The sequence below is a fragment of the Phyllobates terribilis genome, unplaced genomic scaffold (genome assembly GCF_046119375.1).
Source record: "Phyllobates terribilis strain yellow unplaced genomic scaffold, ASM4611937v1 Scaffold_9__5_contigs__length_417890890, whole genome shotgun sequence".
NCBI classification, from domain to species: Eukaryota; Metazoa; Chordata; class Amphibia; order Anura; family Dendrobatidae; genus Phyllobates; species Phyllobates terribilis.
The window spans coordinates 52913663-52937927 of record NW_027362769.1 but is presented as its reverse complement, the minus strand read 5'-3'; the positions used below and the strand labels follow the sequence as shown (position 1 = coordinate 52937927).

The 24265-nt window shown below is 43.7% G+C and overlaps 1 protein-coding gene across 1 annotated transcript in view; it reads right to left on the bottom strand.

Moving 5' to 3' along the window:
- Nucleotides 1–24011, bottom strand: part of TMEM237 (transmembrane protein 237) — a 42137-nt gene extending 18126 nt beyond the window's left edge. Inside the window, exons 1-10 of the mRNA XM_073646105.1 lie at nt 23978–24011; nt 23708–23906; nt 16239–16243; nt 11969–12086; nt 5561–5821; nt 4569–4657; nt 3217–3340; nt 2950–3141; nt 2776–2897; nt 1858–1951 (exon numbers count right to left, since the gene is read on the bottom strand). Of these exons, the coding sequence (XP_073502206.1) occupies nt 1858–1951; nt 2776–2897; nt 2950–3141; nt 3217–3340; nt 4569–4657; nt 5561–5821; nt 11969–12086; nt 16239–16243; nt 23708–23906; nt 23978–24011 (1238 nt within the window). The remainder of the gene's footprint in view (nt 1–1857; nt 1952–2775; nt 2898–2949; nt 3142–3216; nt 3341–4568; nt 4658–5560; nt 5822–11968; nt 12087–16238; nt 16244–23707; nt 23907–23977) is intronic.
- Nucleotides 24012–24265: the final 254 nt, after the last annotated feature.

The window sequence follows — 24265 nt, the reverse complement described above, 5'->3', positions numbered from 1 at the left end:
AGGCAGAATGAACAAAAACAGCAATTCAGGAATTGTTTTTTGTTTGTTTTTTATGTCATTCCGCGTGTAGTAAAATTGATAAGGCAGCTTTGTTCTTCAGGCCAGTACGTTTACAGTGGTACCACATTTATAGCGTTTTGTGTTTTGCCGCTTTTACACAAAAAATATTTTAGAGAAAAAAATTATTATTTTTGCATCGCTTTATTCTGAGAGCGGTAACTTTTTTATTTTTCCGTTGATGGAGTGGTATGGTGGCTTGTTTTTTGTGGGACAAGATGACGTTTTCAGCGGTTCTATTTTTATTCACATTCGCCTTTCTGATCGCGTTTTATTCCACTTTTTGTTTGGTGGTAGCATGATAAAGCATCGTTTTTTGCCTAGTTTTTTTTTTTTTTTTACGGTGTTCACTGAAGGGGTTAACAAGTGGGGACAGTTTTATAGGTTAAGTCATTCTGGATGTGGCGATACCAAATATGTGTATTTTTTATTTTATATTTTTTTCATTAAAATATTTATTTATGGGTACAATCTATTTTTATTATGATTTTGTGATTTTTTTAAAAATATTTTTTCACTTACACTTTGTCCAACTATGGGACTTTCACTAATTCCAGGCTGATCGCTTGTATAGTATAGGGATGCAGCAACATTCCTACACTATACAATCTGTCAGTTCTGCACTGACAGAAAGTTGCCACATCATGCACTGCACACGATCTGGCAACTTTTCTAGTTCTGGTGACCCGGACGACATCGGGTCACCACGACGATCGGTACTCAGCGATGACGTCGCGGGGTTTCTGATCCAAAGGCAAAGGCAAAGGGGCTTTCTTCCCTCTGCCTGCACGCTAAATGCAGCAGCATTCAGCGGGTTAAAGAGCCGGGAGCAGTGGGGGCTCCGCTCCTGGCACTTAGTGCCGGGTGTCAGCTGTCAGAATAAGCTGACACCCTTCAGCGTTCGCGCCCACAAAGCCTCTGTGACCGCAAAATCGCAGAGGTGTATCCACACGTCCCATGGCCACAGGAACGTATGGATACGTCTCATGTCAGAAAGGGGTTAATATGGTTACTATTAAAAGTTATATCTTAAAAGGGCCCTCTTAGCTGGTTATAATTACGTACATACTGAGGAGTTTATCCTGCTATTAGTCAAAGCAGGAATTTATGCACCTATTATTCAAATTAGGCTACTTGCGTTTTTGTGTGCGGTTTGATCGCATTTTTGACGCTGCATTTTTTGTCTCTTTGGTGTGTCATGCTTTAAATCAAGCTTCTTTATTTTTTAAACTTCCTGGTATTTGGCTTTGATAACTTTATTGACATTCTTAGATGTGGATTACATACATTTTTATGCGTTTCCACCACAGTAAAGCACTTAAATCGCATGTGCGTTTTTTACTTGCAGAATTTCTGCACGTAATGTAAGTCTATGGGGAAATTCCACACAGAAAATTCAGCGTACGTACAAGAGAAATTGACATGCTGCGGATTTGAAACAAGAACCGCAGGTCAGTTTACGCTGTATTAGAAAAGAAGCACAGTGGGCAGGAGAGTTCTATAAATCCCATCCACTTTGCTGGGATTGTAAGACGCTGCGTTTTTGACACAGCAAAAATATGCAGAGTCAGAAAGTTTATTTTTCAACTGAATTGTACAGATTATGGGTGACGTTTAAGGGAGAAAAAGTTCTGAAGTGATTCTTTTTGGTATGATTTTTTTTCCATGACAAAAAAACCTGCCATTTTAACAGGGGTGTGTGGATTTTTTTTATATTCACTGTATATCCATATGTGACTTTAGTTCATGGTTGTTACATCATTTTTAAAGTTTACGTCATCTTTGAAATGAAGATCTTACCACAAGCTGCCATTCTGCGTTGGCGGTGTGTAGAAGTTTATTCTGTCACTTGTCATTTGCTGACTCAGTGCAAGAAAAAGAGCCACAAAATACACTGAAAACAGAAGTTTTTATTTTTAGGTAAAACCACAAGAACAATCACTTAACTTACTGCATATATGACTGGTCTATTATTCTGGTAGAAAGTTCTTGATTTATACATTACCAGTATAAAGATGATACAGATATGCAAATAGCTTCTACAGAGAGGAAGAGGACTTTAACTCTTGAACCTCCTATTGGGAGTAGCCATCATAAAAGTCAACGAGCCTTGCCACATGACATAGGATATGAAGCCAAACCAGAAGCTCCAATTGCAGACACATGTTTTGGGGTATTTGCCCCTCATCAGTGCAAAGCAAGAGATCTGATTTTGCTAGGCGAGAGGCCTTGGATAGGGGGTGTCAGGGGCATTATTAAAAAGTCAATGTTGATTTTTAGGATTGTTACATCCAATAGGTGGCGCTAGAGTTCTTCCTCTCTGAAATTCCATTTGCATATTTAAACTCCTAGAGGAACATAGCATGGCCTTTAAGTCTCCTTACGCCAACTTGATGCTCTCCACGAGGAGAAATGATCCCTCTAAGCCCAAGACGATATAGAAAACTACTTGAAAAGGTTGCTCATATGTGCCAATTCTAAAGAACCTAGCGAGAGAGTATGACTGCAGGAAAATACTACACTGTTTACAGTGTATCATGGAGACACATAGGTCTAGATATGAGCTGTATACCTAAAACACTAGGATGAGAGGTATTATGAGTAAGATCTAAAGCTTTACTCAGGAGTGATCACTGTGGCCGAGAACAAATAACTCATAGCAGTTATTTTCTTAGGGATGCACTATACTAAACTATTACTATAGAGCTTTGTACTTACAGAATGAGGCTAAAGCAGATGGGTCCAATGTAACCAGACCACGGACTGCATTTGACACGCTGGCCAGGTCAATCCTAGTAACAAGGAAAATTGCTGAAGTATTTGCAGTAGGTAAAAGAAAACTGTGAAATAAAAGTAAGCGACAGTAACCGGAAATGATCTATTCACAAATACCTGTCAAATGCAGAAACTGTGCTGACAGCCAACAGGAAATACAAAAAGCACTGGGAAGGATATGCCAAGCCTTTGTAAATCTCAAGCAGCTGAGGAAGAGACGTCAGCTGGCTGCCAGAAAGAAGATATATAACCACAATGTTCCACACGGTGTATCCCGATAGGAATCCACTGCAGAACAGCCCAATCATCCTGAAAAGAGAGCATTGGAAAGTAAATGGCTGTGCAACTGGAGGATCTCCTAGATCTATACAAGCTGGCGTGTACCTAAAGCTGCGATGCACAGTGAGCGATACGTCCATACTACCCCACGTAGGTTTCATGTCCAGGAAATCATCCACATGTTCTGTGGTTTTGATGATACCAGAACGATCTGCAGCCTGAAATTTCCCTGCAATGTAAAACAAATGACAGTACAGGAAGATGTTTGAAACATTAAAAAAAATAGAAACTTTTCAATATGATGGCAGTACTACCACATTTATGTCGTTTTTTTATATATACTTTATTGCTTGGAAAAAAAAACATAACTTCTTTATTTTTCTGTCAATGAAGCCAAGTGAGCGCTTGTTTTTTTGGGTGATGCACCATTTTCTTTGCTTTTTATTTCATGTTTTTTGGGGAAGTAAGATGACTGAAACACAGGAATATTGGCATTTCATTTCTTCTTATTTACGATGTTAAATTGGGGTTAAATAACTTTAGAATTTGAAAAATCAACACTTTTTATAGACACAGAGGTTATTTTGTTCATATTGGGAAAATGGAGGTGATTTGAACTTTTTGGTGTTTTTTTTCCATTAATAACTATTTTTCAAATTTTTTGTAGTTGCCTTTTATTACTTCAAGAAGTTGTCAACTACTTATACATAGGATAGGGCATCAATGTCTGATTGGCTGGGGTCCGCCACCCGGCACCCCTGCCGATCAGCTGCTATCAGTGCTAGCAGCAGCGGCCGCTGGCCGGAAGTACTCACTTGCTGAGTTTGGCCGTCTAGTTGTAGTGGCCGCCACGGGGTACTGCACATCCACCTCTCATTGAACTGGAGGCGGATGCGCAGTACCCTGCGGCGGTCACTACAACTAGATGGCCAGCTCCTCAAGTAAGTACTTCTGGCTGCCGCCAGTACCGATAACAGCTGATTGGCAGGGGGCTGGGTGTCTGACCCCGGCCGATCAGACATTGATGCCCTATCCTATGTATAGGGAATCAATGTATGAGTAGTGGACAACCTCTTTCAACCTGTAATTGTTTTAGCACTTGTACAATACACTTTAATATTGCAGTTTATTATCAATTTATTAATCTCCTATGAAGCCTAGCCACAGGCTGAACTTCACAGGAGTACCAAACAGGTGTCTTCCAGCAGGCCCCTTGCTTGCCACGTTAACCTATCAGAACCCCTCCATTGCTCTGGTTGGGTGATCTCTGTGTAAAAACACACGCCCACAGGATCTAATCACTTCAGTGCTGCTGTCAGTGATTGACAGTGGTATCTAGGTGATTAAACAGCAGCAGTCAGATCTGATATTTGAGGTTGGTGCCAGCTGAATAACACACCCGGCACTTGTCTATATGGAGCAGGCTCAGCTCCTGAGCCCTCTTTATATAAGTGCACCTGACATCTGCTGTACAGATATGGCAGATTTCTTGAAGGGGATAAAAGTGATGATGGTTAGCATGAGGCTGCAAGCCTCAAGTGTAACCCTGCAAAGAGCCAGAATTGTATTAAACCAGAAAATATAAATTTAAATCAATAAGAAAATACATCTTTATTAGACCTTTAGTATTTTCACAGTGTGACTTAATCCATAAACGTTAAGAGAATCTGTTAGCAGGTTTTTGCTATTTAATCTGAGAGCATTAAGAGACCCTGATTGCAACGATGTGTCACTCACAGCGATACTAGTTGTAGTTTTGATAAAATCAGTGTTTTATCAGCAGGAGATTATCACTATAGGACTAGGGTGTCTTGTGCCATCTTGTCAGCCTGATGTGTGTAATCCGCCTCCACCGCTGATTACCAGCTTTCTGCCTATGCACAGTGTACACATAAAGCTGCCAATCAGTGATGTGTCAGTGATGTGGGCAGGGTTATACAGCGCTCAGTATTCAGAAGACTGTCAGTTCCACAACAGATAAAAGTGATTTTATCAAAACTACAGCAAGCAGCTTAGTTAGTGACACATCACTGGAATTAGGGTTTTTCAAAATTTCTCTCATTAATGGTCAGTTGTGATAAACACAGCACTCAGATGATACACAGAATACCTATGAGCGGTACTTTTTTTTCACAAACCCATTTACTTGATCCATGAAGTGCAAATCGCATCAAAATATAGTTTTTTTTTTTTTTTGAGGACCACTGATTTGCAGAAAAACGGATATGTGAATATACACACTGGAAAACATATGTCCGTTTTCTGTCCATTAAAAAAAGTACAGAACATGTGCAGCAAAACAAAACAACGGATGTGTGACTGAGCCTTTACACTAGCATTAGGCATTCCTAAAGATTTAATATCCAGCAATGCCTGAAAGGTTATTTAGGATTGCAGATGCTTCAGTTTGGGCAAATACAAGAGGATGGAGCCTACGAAGCCTACTGACGAGTTTCTGGTAGCACGCAGTGACATATCAGAAGATGATCTAGGAATATTTTTGTAATTCCTCTTCTCTTGAGAAAGTATAGTCATATATTTAAACTTACTATTCTTCTCCACAAATAATTTGCCCACAGGTTGGCTGGTCAGGGAGGATACAATGAAAGCAGGATGCTGTTCTGCCAGTTTTATCTGTCCGTCAGGAATGATGTCTTCTTCTTCTACACCCAGATCATTAGGAAATCCATGTTCTGCAGGCCTTGTCTTCCTAACAGAGAAGATATGTTAATGGAAAAAATTGCAAACAGATTACTCAATTATTTTCTTGTTCACAGGGTTTTGTAGAGCCCTACAATATTGATGACCTATCCTCAGAATGGGCTATCAATATCATAGATGGGCAACCAACACACTAAAGCAGCTGAAAGTACACAGTGTAGAAAGCTGAAATTACACGGCTCTGTACACCATGTAGGGGTCATGGTTAGGTAATGCTCCTCGGCTCCCATTTACTTAAAATGTTAGAAAATAATTGATATCAGGCTAGTATCACACATCAAATTTTCATCCAGAAAAGTGGGACAATTTTTCTCACATCCGTATGCAATCCATTTTTTTTTAACTCAGTTATTAACCCCTTCACCCCCGAGCCTGTTTTCACCTTTCTGACCAGGCCAAATTTTACAATTCTGACCACTGTCACTTTATGTGGCAAGAACTCTGGAACGCTTCAACGGATCCCAGTGATTCGGAGATTGGTTGGGTTTTTTGTGTCACATTGTCCTTTATGTTAGCGATAAATTTAGGCAGATATTTTTTGCATTTATTTGTGAAAATATAAGAAACTTGGTGAAAATTGTGCAATTTTTAGAACTTTCATTTTTTATACTCTAAAACCAGATAATTGTATCACACAAAATAGTTAATAAATGACATCTCCCACATATCTACTTTCCATCAGCATCATTTGTCAAACATTTTTTTTTTTTGCTAGGAAGTTAGAAGGGTTATAAGTTGATCAGCAATTTCTCAATTTTCCAGAAAATACCCCAAAGTGACACCACTGTAAAAACTGCACCCTCAAAGTGCTCAAAACCACATTCAAGAGGTTTATTAACCCTTCAGGTGCTTCACAGGAATTAAAGCAATATGGAAGGAAAAAAGGAAAATGTTACTTTCTCCCACAAAAGTGTTGATTTAGCCCCAAATTTTGTATTTTTACAAGGGTAACAGAAGAAAATGGACAGTATAATTAGTATACAGTATAAACAGTATACCTCTCCTGAGTTAGCCGATATCTCATATGTGTTGGAAAACTACTGTTTGGGCACCCGGCAGGGCTCAGAAGGGAAGGAGCGCCATTTGACTTTTGGAACGCAAAATGGGCTGGTATCGATAGCGGACACCATGTCGTGTTTGAAGAGCCCCTGATGCGCCTAAACAGTGGAAACTCTTCACAAGTGACCCAATTTTGGAATCTACACCCCTCAAGGAACCCATCTAGAGGTGTGGTGAGCACCTTGAACCCTCAGTTGCTTCACAGAATTTTACAACGTTAAGCCGTGAAAATGAAAAAATATTTTTTTCCCGCAAAAATGTTAGTTTTGTCCCAAATTTTTCATTTTCACAAGGGTAACAGGAGAAAATGGACAGTAGAATCTGTTGTGCGATTTCTCCTGAGTACATTGATACGCTATATGTTGTGGAAAACTACTGTTTGGGCACACAGCAGGGCTCGGAAGAGAAGGAGCGCCATCTGAATTCTGGAGCTCAATTTTGGATGGAATAGATTGCGGACCCCATGTCACATTTGAAAAGATCCTGACATGCCAAAACAGCAGAAACCCCCACAAGAGACCCCATTTTGGAAACTAGATCTCTTGAGGAATTCATCTACGGGTGTAGTGAGCACTACTAACCTTCAGGCGATTCACAGAATTGTATAACATTACACTGAGTAAATGGAAAATTACCATTTTTTCCACTGAACTGTTGCTTTGGCCCAAAGTTTTTAATTTTCAAAAGGGATAATGGTTACTGCAGGTTGTAGGCTTGTCGGAAGAGGTGAGTCTTCAGGTTCCTTTTGTTGACACCACATTTGCCTCACAAAATTTTATACCATTGGACGATGAAGAAAGAATAATTACATTTTTGCCAGTAAAATGTTGTTTTATCCCCCAAGTTTTTTAATTTTATATGGGTCAATAGCAGAAATTACACAACAAACCGAGGTCCATTTTTTCCTGAGTTCACCAACACCCTACATGTAAAATCGGGAAATACTTTTCAGGCACAGTGCAAAGCTCAGAAGGGAAGAAGCGCCATATTGGAGTTCAGATTTTGGTGGAATGAAACCCCCATAAGTGACCCCATTTTACAAACTACACCTCAATTAATTCATCTAAGGGTGCAGTGATCATATTTACACCACGGGTGTGTCACAGAATTTTATACCATTGCGCAGTGAAGAAAAAATAATCACATTTTTTCCATTAAAATTTTGTTTTAGCCTGAAATTTTACATTTCACACGGGAAAATGAGTAAAAATGGCACCAAAATTTGTCACACAATTTCTGATGAACACAACAATAACGCAGATGTGGCTGTATATTACTGCTTAGACACACGGCGACAATTGGGAGGGAAGGAGCAATATTTGACTCTTGGAGAACAAATGATCATAGAATAGTTCGCGGACTCCATATACAGAGCCCCTAAGTGCCAGTAGAGCAGAATCCCCTCTCAAGTCACCCCATTTTGGAAATTACACCCCTCTAGGAATTTAACTACAGATGTAGTGACGATTTTGACTCCATACGTGTTTTCTAGAAACAAGCAGCAGTCAATGTTACTGAGTGAAAACTGCAAATCTGCCATTGTAGTGCCCGTACATTGCAGTGACCAGTACGTTGTAGTTCTCATACATTGTTTACAGCTCATGCTTCTGGAGACAAGTACCCGTAAATTAGGTGGCTCTCATCGCTACAGAAATACAAAACATGTGGACACTAAATGTGGTTTAGGCACACTGTCGCTCAGAAGGGAGGGGGGCATTTGAATTTGGGAGCCCAGAATTTTTCTGGATTTATTTTAGGGTCTAGGAGCCACAGCACTTTTCCAGAGCCTTTGTGCTACCAGTAACGAGGATACCCCTATATTTCCATTAACAGATGACAAACCTGAGTGAGGACTTGCTTTTTTTGTGAAAGGAGTTGACGCTTTTATTGGGATCATTTTACATAATATTTTGGATCACATATATCCTGAGCACTTATAATTGGGGTTTCCATCTAAATCTCTGAATGACGTGGTTCAGATGAAACCGCCGACGGGTCCATTCACTTTCATGAGGCAGCAGAGTTACTATGGACTCTGTCTGGCCTATGTTCAGTGTTGTCCCTCTTTTCAGAGGTGCACAAAACTGTGGCTGACCGCGCTTTTATGTACACTTAAAAAGACGGACACTGCTGGATCAAAAACCAGACAGTCCACAGTGTCCCCATCTGCCTCATTATAGGGAATCTTCCATCGAGGTTCCGTCTGAATCACGTATTTTACACGGAGACCCCGGTGTAAGCACTCATCGCAGAGCGCAAGATAAATGTGAGCCAAGCCATACTGCGATCTTTTAGAGACCGTTTAATATTTTTTCATTTTTTTGTTTATTTTATTATTTTTTTTAAATATTTTTACAATTTTTTTCACTTTCGTTTTATACTTTTTTACTCAGTCCCTCTATGGGACTTTAACTCTCATTACTCTGATCGATGATATAATGCATAATACCTGTCATTGCTGCACTGACAGAAGCCTCTTGGACCATGCTCTTAGCTTGCAGTAGCTGGCTGACCCGGAAGTCGTCATGACAACCTTGGCTTGCCATGGCAACAATTGGGGCCTTGCGATGACATTGCGGGGAAACGATCTGAAGGGAGAGGGAGCCCCCTCCCTCTCCCTACCTTCTTAGCGCTGCGATCGCTATCACGGCATATAGGGGGTTAATGGCCTAGGGCGGTGGGGGCACCGCTCCTGGCAGTGACAGCCGAATCTTGGCTATAATTTAAGCCAAGCCCCATGCGGAGATCGTGCGGGCACAGCTCCTGTGCTTGCATGATCGCCATGGTGTAAATTTACGTCATTTTGCAGAACCCTTTCCCGACCATGGTATAAACTTACGTGCTACAGAATTGTAATGTATCCGTAAAAATCGGATGCCATAATGTGGCATCCGATTTTTTTTTCTCACTTCCATCCGATGCTGTGATTTTTTTTTGAGACAGATTCTGTCAGTGGAAAAAAATAAAAATCAGTCATAAGCACTGCCCCATTGAATAACATTGGTCCGAGTGCCATCTGATAAAATAGGATAGCATTTGTCCAATTTAAACAGTGGTGTGAGCGAGCCCTCAGGAAGATTATTCATACATGCGTAGAGTGGGGAAAATAAGTACCATATTTTGCGGATTATAAGATGCACTTTTTTTCCCCCAAATTTGGGGGAAAAAAGGGTGTGCGTCTTATAGTGCGAACTTACGGTTTTACCTGGGGGGTGTGGCGTCGGATTGGGCTCCCGGAGGTTGGTGGCGGCTGCGGCTGTAGGGGGCAATGCTGTGGGCCCCGATGGTGGCGGGGCGATGCTGCGGGCCCCATCCTCAGAAGCCGGCGGTGAGCGGAGGAAAGGTTCCCTATCCCGTACATAGCGCTGTGCTTCGACAAAATGGCCGCCAGAGCATGCGAAGATCAAGAACCTTTCCTTCACTCATCGCCAGCTTCTGAGGACGGGGCCGCAACATCGCCCCACCACCACTGGTCCCGCAGCATCGCCCGGCTCCTGCCTTCGCTGCCAATCTCCGGTATGTGTGACCCCCGCTCCACCACATCTGCCCCCCAGGTGAAAAGGATTCTAAGGTGCACCATTTTATTTAAAAAAAAACTTTTTTTTCCTATTTTGCACCCCAAAATTTGGGATGCGTCTTATAATCCAGTGCGTCTTATAATCCGCAAAATACGGTATTTGATACGCTGACAATTTTGCACGTTTTCCCACCTACAAAGAATGGAGAGGTCTAGAATTTTTATTGTAGGTACACTTCACCTGTGAGAAACAGAATCTAAAAATAAAAACCAGAAAATAACATTGTATGATTTTTACATAATTAAATTGCATTTTTTGCATGAAATAATACTTGATCACCTGCCAACCAGCAAGAATTCTGGCTCTCACTGACATGTTAGTTTTTCTTTAATAAGCCCTCCTACTCTGCACTCATTACCTGTATTAATTGCACCTGTTTGAACTTGTTACCTGTATAAAAGACACCAGTCCACACACTCAATCACACTCCAATCTCTCTACTATGGAAAGACAAAAGAGCTGTCTAAGGACACCAGGGACACAATTGTAGACCAGCAAAAGGCTGTGATGGGCCACAGGACAATAGGCAAGCAGCTTGAAAAATAAAAGTTTGAATCACCCGTCTCCCTTCTTTTTCCCATTAAAAATAAAAAAAAAAAAATGTAAAAATTAGACAAAAAAGTAAACACGTAAAAAGTTCATATCAAAATATAAAATTAACCCGATTGTTAAAGACCATAATGAGAAAAAACTCAAAACGCCAATATTGCGGGTTTTTTTTGGCCGCCACAACACCTGAAAAAAAATGCAATGAGAGGTGATCAAAATATCGTATCTACCCCAAAATGGTATCAATAAAAACGTTGGCTCAAGGCGAAACAAACAAGTCCTCATACAGTTACATCAACTAAGAATGTTACGGGCCTCAAACACCCAGCATTTTTTTTCTTTACAAATTTCTAAATGTTTTTCACTATTTAAAAACAAACAAAAAAAAATATGCAGATTTGGCATTGCTGAAATTGTACCAACCTGGAGACTTATTATTGTCAGGTCCCTTTTACCATATGACTGCTGTAAAAACAAAACTCAAAAAACATTGCAGAATTGGGCTCTTTTCATAATATTGGCAAACTTGGATTTTTTTCCCCTCTTTCCAATACATCACATGATAAAATGGATGATGATATTCAGAAGTACAACTCGCCACAAAAAATAAGCCCTTGGAAAAAGGGGAGGAAAAACTAAGGCCACGGCCCCACGATCAGTATTTGGTCAGTATTTTTTCTCAGGACTGGGAGCAAAAACCAGGAGTGGGTGATAAATGCAGAATTGGTGACTTGTTTCTATTATACCTTTTCTCTGATTGTTCCTCACCTGGTTTTGGCTCCCACTCCTGAGAAAAAATACTGACTGAATACTGACCAAATACTGATAGCAGGGCCATGGCCGAAGGCGCATAAACAGAAAGTGGCCATATCAGGAAGGTGTTAAAAGCCCACTTTAGTATATTTTCAGATAACTAAGTATTTCCCCATCTACATCGCAGAGCAACCTACTTTCCTCTTCTGCGAGGTTTACGGACAATTACTTCATCAGAAGGCTGAGAGTCCACGTCATTACCATTCTGGGTAATTGAAGCATTAAGGTTTTGCTTGGTGAAAGCGGTTTCGGCTTCTACAGTAAAAAAAAAATGGACAAGAAAAAAACAACTTTTTTGATATAATTATCATAGTTACAGTAACAAGTTAAAATTACAGATGAATAAGGCATAAATCATTACAGATATACAGCGGGTGAAATAAGTATCGACCACGTCACCAATTTTCTGAGTAAATATATTTCTAATGGTGCTATTCACATGAAATTCTCACCAGATGTCGGTAACAACCCATCCAATGCACACAGGCAAAGAAATCACACCATAGATGTCCATTAATTAAGATATGTGTAATAATGAGAAATGACACATGGAAAAAGTATTGCACACATGAAGGAAGAGAGGTGCAAAAAGCCATAGAAAGTCATGACACCAGCAGAAATCTATCAGTAATTAGAAAGAAATCCTGCCACTTAGTGAAAAATAATATCAGCTGGTTCAACTGATGGCCTATAACAGCTGTGGCGAACCTACAGCATGCGTGCCAGAGGTGGCACTCGGAGCCCTCTCTGTGGGCACGCACACCAGGACCGCTACCGCCGACGCTCCGCTCCCATGTTCAAATGCATTTGCGTCTTCTAGACACGAATACATGTGAACAGTGCTGCGCCAGGACTGAGGCAGAGGAGCGAGCGCCTGTCAGCTCCAGGTCCGATGTGCAGCAGTGTGATGACGTCATCCAGCTACTGGCCCCATCACACTGCTGCCTGTGCTGGGGCCACAGCAGAGCAGAGACAGCGCGCTGTGCATGAGGAATTGGTAAGAGCTTCAGCAAGACTTTGGCTAGAGGCAGTGTGTGGGGGATGAGGGACCACTTTATTCAGAGGGGCAGTGTGTGTGTCTGTGTGTATTTTCCAGAGGGCTGAGTGTGTGTGAGTGTCTGTGTGTATATTCTGCAGAGGGCGTGTGTGTGTGTGTGTGTGTGTGTGTGTGTGTGTGTGTGTGTGTGTGTGTGTGTGCGTGTGCGCGTGCGTGCGTGCATGCGCGCGCAGGGTAAGTAGACGTGCGCGCACATACGATACGCAGACGTGCGCACACGATACGCAGATGTGCGCGCATGCGTCTGCGTACCGGGTGTGTGTATTTTGCAGAGGGGCAGTATGTGCGTGTGTGCATTTTGCAGAGGGGCAGTATGTGCATGTGTGTATTTTGCAGAGGGGTAGTATGTGCGTGTGTATGTTTTGCAGAGGGGCAGCGTGTGTGTGTATGTTTTGCAGAGGGGCAGCGTGTGTGTGTATGTTTTGCAGAGGGGCAGCGTGTGTGTGTGTATGTTTTGCAGAGGGGCAGCGTGTGTGTGTGTATGTTTTGCAGAGGGGCAGCGTGTGTGTGTGTATGTTTTGCAGAGGGGCAGCGTGTGTGTATAATTTGCAGAGGGGCAGCGTGTGTGTGTATGTTTTGCAGAGGGGCAGCGTGTGTGTGTGTATGTTTTGCAGAGGGGCAGCGTGTGTGTGTGTATGTTTTGCAGAGGGGCAGCGTGTGTGTATGTATGTTTTGCAGAGGGGCAGCGTGTGTGTGTATGTTTTGCAGAGGGGCAGCGTGTGTGTGTATGTTTTGCAGAGGGGCAGCGTGTGTGTGTATGTTTTGCAGAGGGGCAGCGTGTGTGTGTATGTTTTGCAGAGGGGCAGCGTGTGTGTGTGTGTGTGTATGTTTTGCAGAGGGGCAGCGTGTGTGTGTGTGTGTATGTTTTGCAGAGGGGCAGCGTGTGTGTGTGTGTGTATGTTTTGCAGAGGGGCAGCGTGTGTGTGTGTGTGTGTGTGTGTGTATGTTTTGCAGAGGGGCAGCGTGTGTGTGTGTGTATGTTTTGCAGAGGGGCAGCGTGTGTGTGTATGTTTTGCAGAGGGGCAGCGTGTGTGTGTATGTTTTGCAGAGGGGCAGCGTGTGTGTGTGTATGTTTTGCAGAGGGGCAGCGTGTGTGTGTGTATGTTTTGCAGAGGGGCAGCGTGTGTGTGTATGTTTTGCAGAGGGGCAGTGTGTGTGTGTATGTTTTGCAGAGGGGCAGCATGTGTGTGTGTATGTTTTGCAGAGGGGCAGCGTGTGTGTGTGTGTGTGTGTGTTTTGCAGAGGGGCAGCATGTGTGTGTATGTTTTGCAGAGGGGCAGCGTGTGTGTGTGCGCGTGTGCGTGTGTGTGTGTGTATGTTTTGCAGAGGGGCAGCGTGTGTGTGTGTGTGTGTATGTTTTGCAGAGGGGCAGCGTGTGTGTGTGTGTGTGTATGTTTTGCAGAGGGGCAGCATGTGTGTGTGTATGTTTTGCAGAGGGGCAGAGTGTGTGTGTATGTTTTGCAGAGGGGCAGCGTGTGTGTGTGTATGTTTTGCAGAGGGGCAGCGTGTGTGTGTGTATGTTTTGCAGAGGGGCAGCGTGTGTGTGTGTATGTTTTGCAGAGGGGCAGCGTGTGTGTGTGTATGTTTTGCAGAGGGGCAGCGTGTGTGTGTATGTTTTGCAGAGGGGCAGCGTGTGTGTGTGTATGTTTTGCAGAGGGGCAGCGTGTGTGTGTGTATGTTTTGCAGAGGGGCAGCGTGTGTGTGTGTATGTTTTGCAGAGGGGCAGCGTGTGTGTGTGTATGTTTTGCAGAGGGGCAGCGTGTGTGTGTATGTTTTGCAGAGGGGCAGCGTGTGTGTGTGTATGTTTTGCAGAGGGGCAGCGTGTGTGTGTATGTTTTGCAGAGGGGCAGCGTGTGTGTGTGTATGTTTTGCAGAGGGGCAGCGTGTGTGTGTGTATGTTTTGCAGAGGGGCAGCGTGTGTGTGTGTATGTTTTGCAGAGGGGCAGCGTGTGTGTGTATGTTTTGCAGAGGGGCAGCGTGTGTGTGTGTGTGTATGTTTTGCAGAGGGGCAGCGTGTGTGCGTGTGTGTGTGTGTATGTTTTGCAGAGGGGCAGCGTGTGTATGTTTTGCAGAGGGGCAGCGTGTGTGTGTGTATGTTTTGCAGAGGGGCAGCGTGTGTGTGTGTGTATGTTTTGCAGAGGGGCAGCGTGTGTGTGTGTATGTTTTGCAGAGGGGCAGCGTGTGTGTGTGTATGTTTTGCAGAGGGGCAGCGTGTGTGTGTGTATGTTTTGCAGAGGGGCAGCGTGTGTGTGTGTATGTTTTGCAGAGGGGCAGCGTGTGTGCGTGTGTGTGTGTGTGTATGTTTTGCAGAGGGGCAGCGTGTGTGTGTGTGTGTATGTTTTGCAGAGGGGCAGTGTGTGTGGGGAGTACTTTTCCAAGTCTCATGTGAAGTCTGCTTCAGCCCCAAGTTAAATCGTCATGTTGGCACTTTGCGATAAATAAGTGGGTTTTGGGTTGCCGGTTGGGCACTCCATCTCTAAAAGGTTCGCCATCACCGGCCTATAAAAAGGTGTCTTATTACTAAGGTGCCTCACAAGAAACATCTCATGATGGGTAAAGCCAGTGAGCTATCTCAAGATCTTTGCAACCTTATTGTTGCAAAACATACTGATGGCATAGGTTACATAAGAATTTCTAAACTACTGAAGGTTCCAGTGAGCACTGTTGGGGCTATAATCTGGAAGTGGAAAGAACATAATTTCACCATAAAGCAGCCACGACTAGGTGGTCCCCGCAAGATTTCAGACAGAGGAGTAAAAAGAATTATCAAAAGAGTTGTCCACGAGCCAAGAACCACTATAAAAAAGCCTGGAATCAGCAGCTACAATTGTTTCAAAGAAAACTATAAGCAATGTCCTCAACCTCCATGGCCTGTATGCACGCTCACCACACAAGACTCCATTGCTGAACAAAAAGCATGTTCAAGCGTGTTTAAAGTTTGCTCAACAGCATTTAGACAAGCCTGTGAAATACTGGGAGAATATTGTCTGGTCAGATGAGACCAAACTTGAACTCTTTGGATACCATAATACACACCATGTTTGGAGGCCAAAAGGCACTGCATATAACCCCTGAAACACCATACTAACAGCGAACAGTGGAGGTGAGAACATCAAGGCGTGGTGCTGATTTTCATCATACGCCACTGGCAAATTTCATGTAATTGAAGGAATGGACAAATGTACACAGACATTCTTGATAAAAAAAAAACTGCTGCCATCTACCAGGATGATGAAGAATAAAGGAGGGTGGACATTTCAGCAAGACTATTATACCAAACACACAGCCAAGGAAACTTAATTGGTATCTGAGAAAGAATATAAAGCTGCTAGAATGGCCCAGCCAATTACCTGACCTGAATCCAAAAGAAAATAAATGAAGGAATAAAGCGGAGTTCATAGAAGGAGCCAACGGGACCTTCAGGATTTGAGGCGTGTTTGTGTGGAAGAATGGGTCAAAATCACAATTGAGCAATGCATGAGACTAGTTTCTCCATACAGGAGGCATCTTGAAGATGCCATCACCAACAAAGGCTTTAGTACCACGTATTAAATAAATTTCAGTAAGCGTGTTAAATACTCTTTCCCTGTGTCACTTCTCATTATTACACCTAAATTATGTACATCTATGGTTTGATTTCTTAACCTGTGTGGATTACATGGGTTGAAGTTGTCTTGAAGCGGTCATCACCAACAAAGGCTTGTGTACGAAGTATTAAATACATTTCAGTAAGAGTGCTTTCACACTGCTTTCTGGCACCCATTCATTGGTCCTGTCGGTGCTTATGTACGAATCCCATTTTGCAGGGGGTTTGGACCTAAGCCCCAACTGGACCAACGAACGGGTGCCAGAACACAGTATGAAAGCACCCTAAGCGTACTTAATACTTTTTCCCTGTGTCAATTTTCATTATTGTGCAATAAATGAGGCATACGGTGGTTTAGAATCCGTGCTGCCCGATGTACCATCACACCCAAGGTGAAGCATGAACCATTCATGCTTCCCCTTTGTATGTGATTGTACCTCGGGCAGCACAGATTCTGAACTACCGTATTCCTCATTTATTGCATCGTATCCCATTGGTGGTCCTACAGCAGCCCTTACATGCTTCTATAGGAGTTGTGACTTTCACAACCCTATCAGGTGAGCGTACCTATAATATTCCACACCACTTTGTTACCAGTTAAGACCCTATTTGTGCTTTTTGTCTTTTCAGTTTTACATTTTGCTTCAATTTTCATTATTACACAAATTAATCTATGGATCAACCCATCCATTTATTGAATGGGTTGTTACCAACATCTGGTGAGAATTTCATGTCAATAGCACCTTTACACATATATTTACTTAAAAAAATTGGTGACATGTTCAATACTTAATTCACCCGCCATACGCCACAAATAGGTGATGTCCAGATTCTGATGACTTCTTCTATGTAAGGGGACTTCTGCTAGCAGATAAAATCAAAGATTCTGGGAAAGACTCTGCAGAAGGGTGCAGCTCTCTGCATTATGTTCTACGGGGGTTATAGAAACAGCTGAGCAAGTCTGTTCAGCCGCTCATATCAGACAATTATGGCACATCCTACTATTAGAACATCCCTTTGATTATTGCATGTTTATCAATATGAAGAAAAATCGGCTAAACTGTATGTTAGGAAATAGACTAAATTGAAAACTACTGCTAGATAAAAACAAGGCGTAAACTCAGATGTAAACTGTTACTTTTAGGCTACGTTCCCATGATGAGCTTTTGGTGCGTTTTTGACGATGTGTATTTTTGCGGTGTCAAAATCATTTCCAGCAAAGTGGATGGGATTTATAGAAATCTCCTGCCTTCTGTGCCATTTTGTACTCAACGTAAAAACTGATCTGCGGTGCGCGTTTCAAATCCGCAGCATGTCAATTTCTCTTGTAGGTAAGCTGAGTTATCTGCGGATTTTCTGCATAGACTTGCTTTAGATACGGAAAATCTGCAGGCAAAAAACACACATGCGATATTAGTGCATTTCCTTCGCGGAAACGCATCAAAAACGCATGTAATTCACACCTAAATTTCTCAATAAAATTCACACCAAAATTTGTCAAAGCCGAAAACCAGGAAGTATCAACAACAAAGTAGCTTTATTTAAAGCATGACACAACAAAAAGATAAAAACCGCAGTATCAAAAACGCGATAAAAAAGAATGTTAAAAAAACGCAATGAAAAACCGCAAGTAACCTAATTTAAATAATAGGTGCAGAAATTTTGCAGCGTCAAAAACTTGCCAAAAGCTCATTGTGGGAATATAGCCTAAATTTTAAAGACCATTTTTATTTCCTAAGTCAATATTACACATGGAAATGATAAACTATGCAATATATCTCATCAGAGAAATCTGCTTCTTTCTCCTTCTGGACTCATCTTTCATTTTCAAAATTCTCAGTTTACTGAAGCCAGATTCTCCCATCTATATATATATAATAGTCTTATCCCGCCCGCCCGTCCGTCCGTCTGTCCAGGAAATCCCGCGTCGCTCATTGGTCCGCCAGCGGCCAATCAGCGCCGGGGGATTTCTAAAAAAAGATGGCGGCCGTTAGCGGCTCAACTCCGGGACGGAGCTGAGCAGCGATGCAGCGGGGAGATGAGCGCCGCGAGGCGCTCATCTCCCAGCCGGCAACAGCAGAAGGAACCCGACCGCCGGACCCATCTGCGGGACGGAGATGCAGCCGGGAGATGAGCGGCGCGAGGCGCTCATCTCCCGGCCGGTATCAGCGGAAGGACCGCCGGCGCCGCTGACCTCCATGCGGAAGGGAGGACCGGGGAGCGGCGCTGCGGGTCGGGATACTTCTGCTGCGAGCGCCCGCTATGTCCCGGGTTCTCGCAGCGTAAGTACCCGCACAGGCAGCGCCGCTCCCCGGTCCTCACCAAGACGATTCGATGATTGGTCGCGGTCTTCGGACCCGACCAATCACTGATCTTAGCGCAAAACTTAAACACCGCTGTGCTGATTGGTCGCGGGCAGCGTCGGCGACCAATCACCGATTTGGGCGCCAAATTTAAATATCGGCCGCGACCAATCACCACAGCTGTGTTTAAATGTGGAGCCAAGATCGGTAATTGGTCGCGGCCGATATTTAAATTTGGCGCCCAACTCGGTGATTGGTCGCGGATGCTGACCGCGACCAATCACCGATTTGGGCGCCAAATTTAAATATCGGCCGCGACCAATCAGCACAATAGTGTTTAACTTTGGCGCCAAGATCAGTCATTGGTCGCGGGCCAAGACAGCGACCAATCACCGATTTGTGCGGCAATTTTAAATAGCGTCCGCAACCAATTAGATGTCAGCGGCGCTGCCTGTCCGGATACTTCCGCTGCAAGAACCAGGGACATGAGCGGGCGCTCGCAGCAGAAGTATCCGGACTCGCAGCGCCGCTCCCCGGTCCTCCCTTCACACCCTAGCCGCTGATGTCCCCACTGTATCCGCATGGTGTTACAAAGGTCCGGAAATTTGTGTTAAAAATCGCTGATTGGTCGCTGGCGCTGCCCGCGACCAATCACCTATTTGGGCGCCAAATTTAAATATCGGCCGCGACCAATCAGCACAGCGGTGTTTAAATGTGGAGCCAAGATCGGTGATTGGTCGCGGCCGATATTTAAATTTGGCGCCCAAATCGGTGATTGGTCGCGGGCAGCGCCAGCGACCAATCAGCGATTTTTAACACAAATGTCCGGACCTTTGTAACACCATGCGGGTACTGTGGGGACATCAGCGGCTAGGGTGTGAAGGGAGGACCGGGGAGCAGCGCTGCGAGTCGGGATACTTCTGCTGCGCCGAGCGCCCGCTCATGTCCCGGGTTCTCGGAGCGGAAGTAGCCGCACAGGCAGCGCCGCTGACATCCATGCGGCTAGGGCGTGAAGGGAGGACCGGGGAGCGGCGCTGACATCCAATTGCTCGCGGACGCTATTTAAAAGTGCCGCACAAATCGGTGATTGGTCGCGGTCTTGGCCCACAACCAATCACGGATCTTGCCGCAAAAGTTAAACACTACGGTGCTGATTGGTCGTGGACGCTGCCCGCGACCAATCACCAATTTGGGCGCCACATTCAAATATCGGCCGCGACCACTCACCGATCTTGGCCCCACATTTAAACACCGCTGTGCGGATTGGTCGCGGACGCTATTTAAATGTGGCGCCAAAATCGGTGATTGGTCGCGGCCAGCGTCGGCGACCAATCAGCACAGCGGTGTTTAAATGTGGAGCCAAGATCGGTGATTGGTCGCGGCCGATATTTAAATTTGGCGCCCAAATCGGTGATTGCTCGCGGGCAGCGTCCGCGACCAATCAGCACAGTACTGTTTAACTTTGGCCGCAAGATCAGTGATTGGTCGCGGGCCAAGTCGGCGGCCAATCACCGATTTGTGCGGCACATTTAAATAGCGGCCGCGACCAATTGGATGTCAGCGCCGCTCCCCGGTCCTCCCTTCACACCCTAGCCGCATGGATGTCAGTGGCGCTGCCTGTGCGGATACTTCCGCTCCGAGAACCCGGGACATGAGCGAGCGCTCGGAGCAGAAGTATCCCAACCCGCAGCGCCGCTCCCCGGTCCTCCCTTCACACCCTAGCCGTTGATGTCCCCACAGTATCCGCATGGTGTTACAAAGGTCCGGGACATTTGTGTTAAAAATCGCTGATTGGTCGCTGGCGCTGCTCGTGACCAATCACCGATTTGGGCGCCAAATTTAAATATCGGCCGCGACCAATCACCGATCTTGGCTCCACATTTAAACACTCTCGTTGGCGCCAAATTTAAGCAACGCTCTGCTGATTGATCGCGGTCGCTGGCCGAGATCAATCAGCAGTATTGGCGCCAAATTTAAACCTCACTCTGCTAATTGGTCGCAACGACCGGCCGCAACCAATCTGCGTTTTTTGTGCCAAATTTAAACAACTCTTTGCTGATTGGTCACGGCCGCCAGCCACGAACAATCAGCGATTTTGGCGCCAAATTTAAACCCCGCTCTGCATCGCTCTGCTGATTGGTCGCGGTCGCCGGCCGCGACCAATCAGCACTATTGTCGCCAAATTTAAACACCTCTTTGCTGATTGGTCGCGGTCGCGACTAATCAGCGATTTTGGTGCCAAATTTAAACACCGCACTGCTGATTGGTCGCGGATGGCGGCCGCGACCAGTCAGCAGTATTGGCGCCAAATTTAAACACCGCTCTGCTGATTGGTCGCGACTAATCAGCGATTTTGGAGCCAAATTTAAACACGCTCTCCAGTCCTCACTAACACGGTTCGCTGATTGGTCGCGGGCGGCGCCCGCGACCAATCATCGATATTGCCGCCAAATTGAAACACCGCTTTGCTGATTGGTCGCGGTTGCCGAACGCGACCAATCGGCGATTTTGGCGCCAAATTTAAACATAGTTCTGCTGATTGCACCCGGTTGGCCACATACCTATTCTAGAATACCCGATGCATTAGAATCGGGCCACCATCTAGTTACTGACATAAGAGATGGTAGCTGCTACTGATAAGATTTTATGCAGAAGGAAGGAACTTTGCCTATATCGCCTCCCTTTCTTTTAACATACAATCTTATCAGTAGCAGCTGCCATCTCCTCTCTCAGTAATGGGAAAGTCTGTCTTCACTTAATACACATTTTACCCTCTGAGTGAGAAATTAAGAATGATGATCAGACCTGCTCGAGAAGGAAGCAGATTTCACTGATAAAATATATTAGAAAGTTTATTATTTTTCATATGCACTATTGATTCATGAAACAAATATTAAAACAACTGTTATTCTATAAGTACCGGAACTTGCAAATTAATATTTTATATGGTAGAAAAAAAAATGCCCCATATGCAATCAATGACATTTTCTTATTCACATTTTTCAATTATATTGTAGATTCACATTTCAGAGACTAACAGTTACATTATATAGGATATAGTCTGCATAAAAAAGGAGTCATTCTAATATTATACGACACTACAACCTATATCTTTCCAGTGTACCTAGTAAGACCCCATACAGATTAAAGAAAAATATGTAGAGTACCCTAGAATTAATGGAATAATAATATTAATAGTAATAATATAAAAGCTGCAGGCCGCTGATGCCTATGGAAGGATTTGAACACTGGACTGCAAGGCAAGAGCGCCAACTGCTGAGAAATAAGATGTGTAACTAAGGATCAGAAGAAGGTAAGTAAAGTAGAGCAAAAAAAGCAATTGCAGTTACCATGTACAGTCATGGCCAAAAGTATTGAGAATGAGACAAATAGTAATTTTTCCAAAGTTTACTGCTTCATTTTTTTGTAATGCCAATTTGCATATACTCCTGAATGTCAAAGAGTGATCAGCTTAACAGCAATTACTGTACTTGCAAAGTCAATATTTGCCCAGAAAATGAACTTTAACCCCCAAAACACATTTCAACATCATTGCAGTCCTGCCTTAAAAGGAGCAGCTAACATCGTTTTAGTGATTGATCCATTAACACAGGTGTGGGTGTTGATGAGGACAGGGCTGGCGATCAATCTGTCATGATTAAGTAAGAATGACATCACTGGACACTTTAAAAGGAGGCTGGTTCTTGGTATCATTGTTTCTCTTCAGTTAACTATGGTTATCTCTAAAGAAACACGTGCAGCCATCATTGCACTGCACAAAAATGGCCTAACAGGGAAGAGTATCGCAGCTACAAAGATTGCACCTCAGTCAACAATCTATCGCATCATCAAGAACTTCAAGGAGAGAGCTTCCATTGTTGTCAAAAAGGCTCCAGGGCGCCCAAGAAAGACCAGCAAGTTCCAGGATCGTATCTTAAAACTGTTTCAGCTGCGGGATCGGACTACCAGCAGTGCCGAGCTTGCTCAGGAATGGCAGCAGGCTGGTGTGAGTGCTTCTGCACGCACTGTGAGGCGGAGACTCTTTGAGCAAGGGCTGGTATCAAGGAGGGCAGCAAAGAAGCCACTTCTCTCCAGAAAAAACATCAGGAACCGACTGATATTCTGCAAAAGGTACAGGGAGTGGACTGCTGAGGACTGGGGCAAAGTCATTTTCTCTGATGAATCCCCTTTTCGATTGTTTGGGACATCTGGAAAACAGCTTATTCAGAGAAGAAGAGGTGAGCGCTACCACCAGTCTTGTCTCATGCCAACTGTAAAGCATCCTGAAACCATTCATGTGTGGGGTTGCTTCTCAGCCAAGGGAATCGGCTCACTCACAGTCTTGCCTAAAAACACAGCCATGAATAAAGAATGGTACCAGAATGTCCTCCAAGAGCAACTTCTCCCAACCGTCCAAGAGCAGTTTGGCGCCAAAAAATGCCTTTTCCAGCATGATGGAGCACCTTGCCATAAAGCAAAGGTGATAACTAAATGGCTCATGGAACAAAACATAGAGATTTTGGGTCCATGGCCTGGAAACTCCCCAGATCTTAATCCCATTGAGAACTTGTGGTCAATCATCAAGAGACGGGTGGACAAACAAAAACCAACAAATTCTGGCAAAATGCAAGCATTGATTATGCAAGAATGGACTGCTATCAGTCAGGATTTGGTCCAAAAGTTGATTGAGAGCATGCCAGGGAGAATTACAGAGGTCTTGAAGAAGAAGGGGCAACACTGCAAATATTGACTTGCTGCATTAACTCATTCTAACTGTCAATATAACCTATTGGTACTCATAATATGATTGCAATTATATTTCTGTATGTGATATAAACATCAGACAAACACTAATAAAAACCAGAGGCCAGCAGATCATGTGAAAATATAATTTTGGTGTCATTCTCAAAACTTTTGGCCATGACTGTACATGAAAGTTGAGTATTTACATGTAAACTGGAAACTGGTGTCGAGGATGAAAATCACAATTCTAATATCTGAACAGGCCTGTATCATAACTTTATAATCCAGTTTACCTGCAAACTTCTTTTTTTTCCTTTTTCTTCTCTCAGGTGTTAGAGGTTCGTTACTTTCTGAGTTTTTCAAAACTGTCTCCTGTGCAACATCCTCTGCAAAAGAAAAAAACAAAACAGAACATAAATATATAAATGCATTGCAGATATCGAAACAATCCGGTTACCTCTGCCAGTCACAAACACCAAGCTGACACCCATCCCTGAGCTGTAACAGTTCCTCCCCTATATGTTTTGATCCAAGCTCTAGTACTTGATAGATTCAGTACTGTACAAAAGTTTTAGGCGGGGTGGAAAAACATTGCAAAGTAAGAATGCTTTGAAAAATAGAAGCGTTAAAAAGAAACTTTTATCAATTAAAATGTGAAGTGAAAAAAAACAAAACAGAAATGTAAATTAAATTAATATTTGGTGTGATCACACTTTGGCTTCAAAACAGCATCAATTCTTCTTGC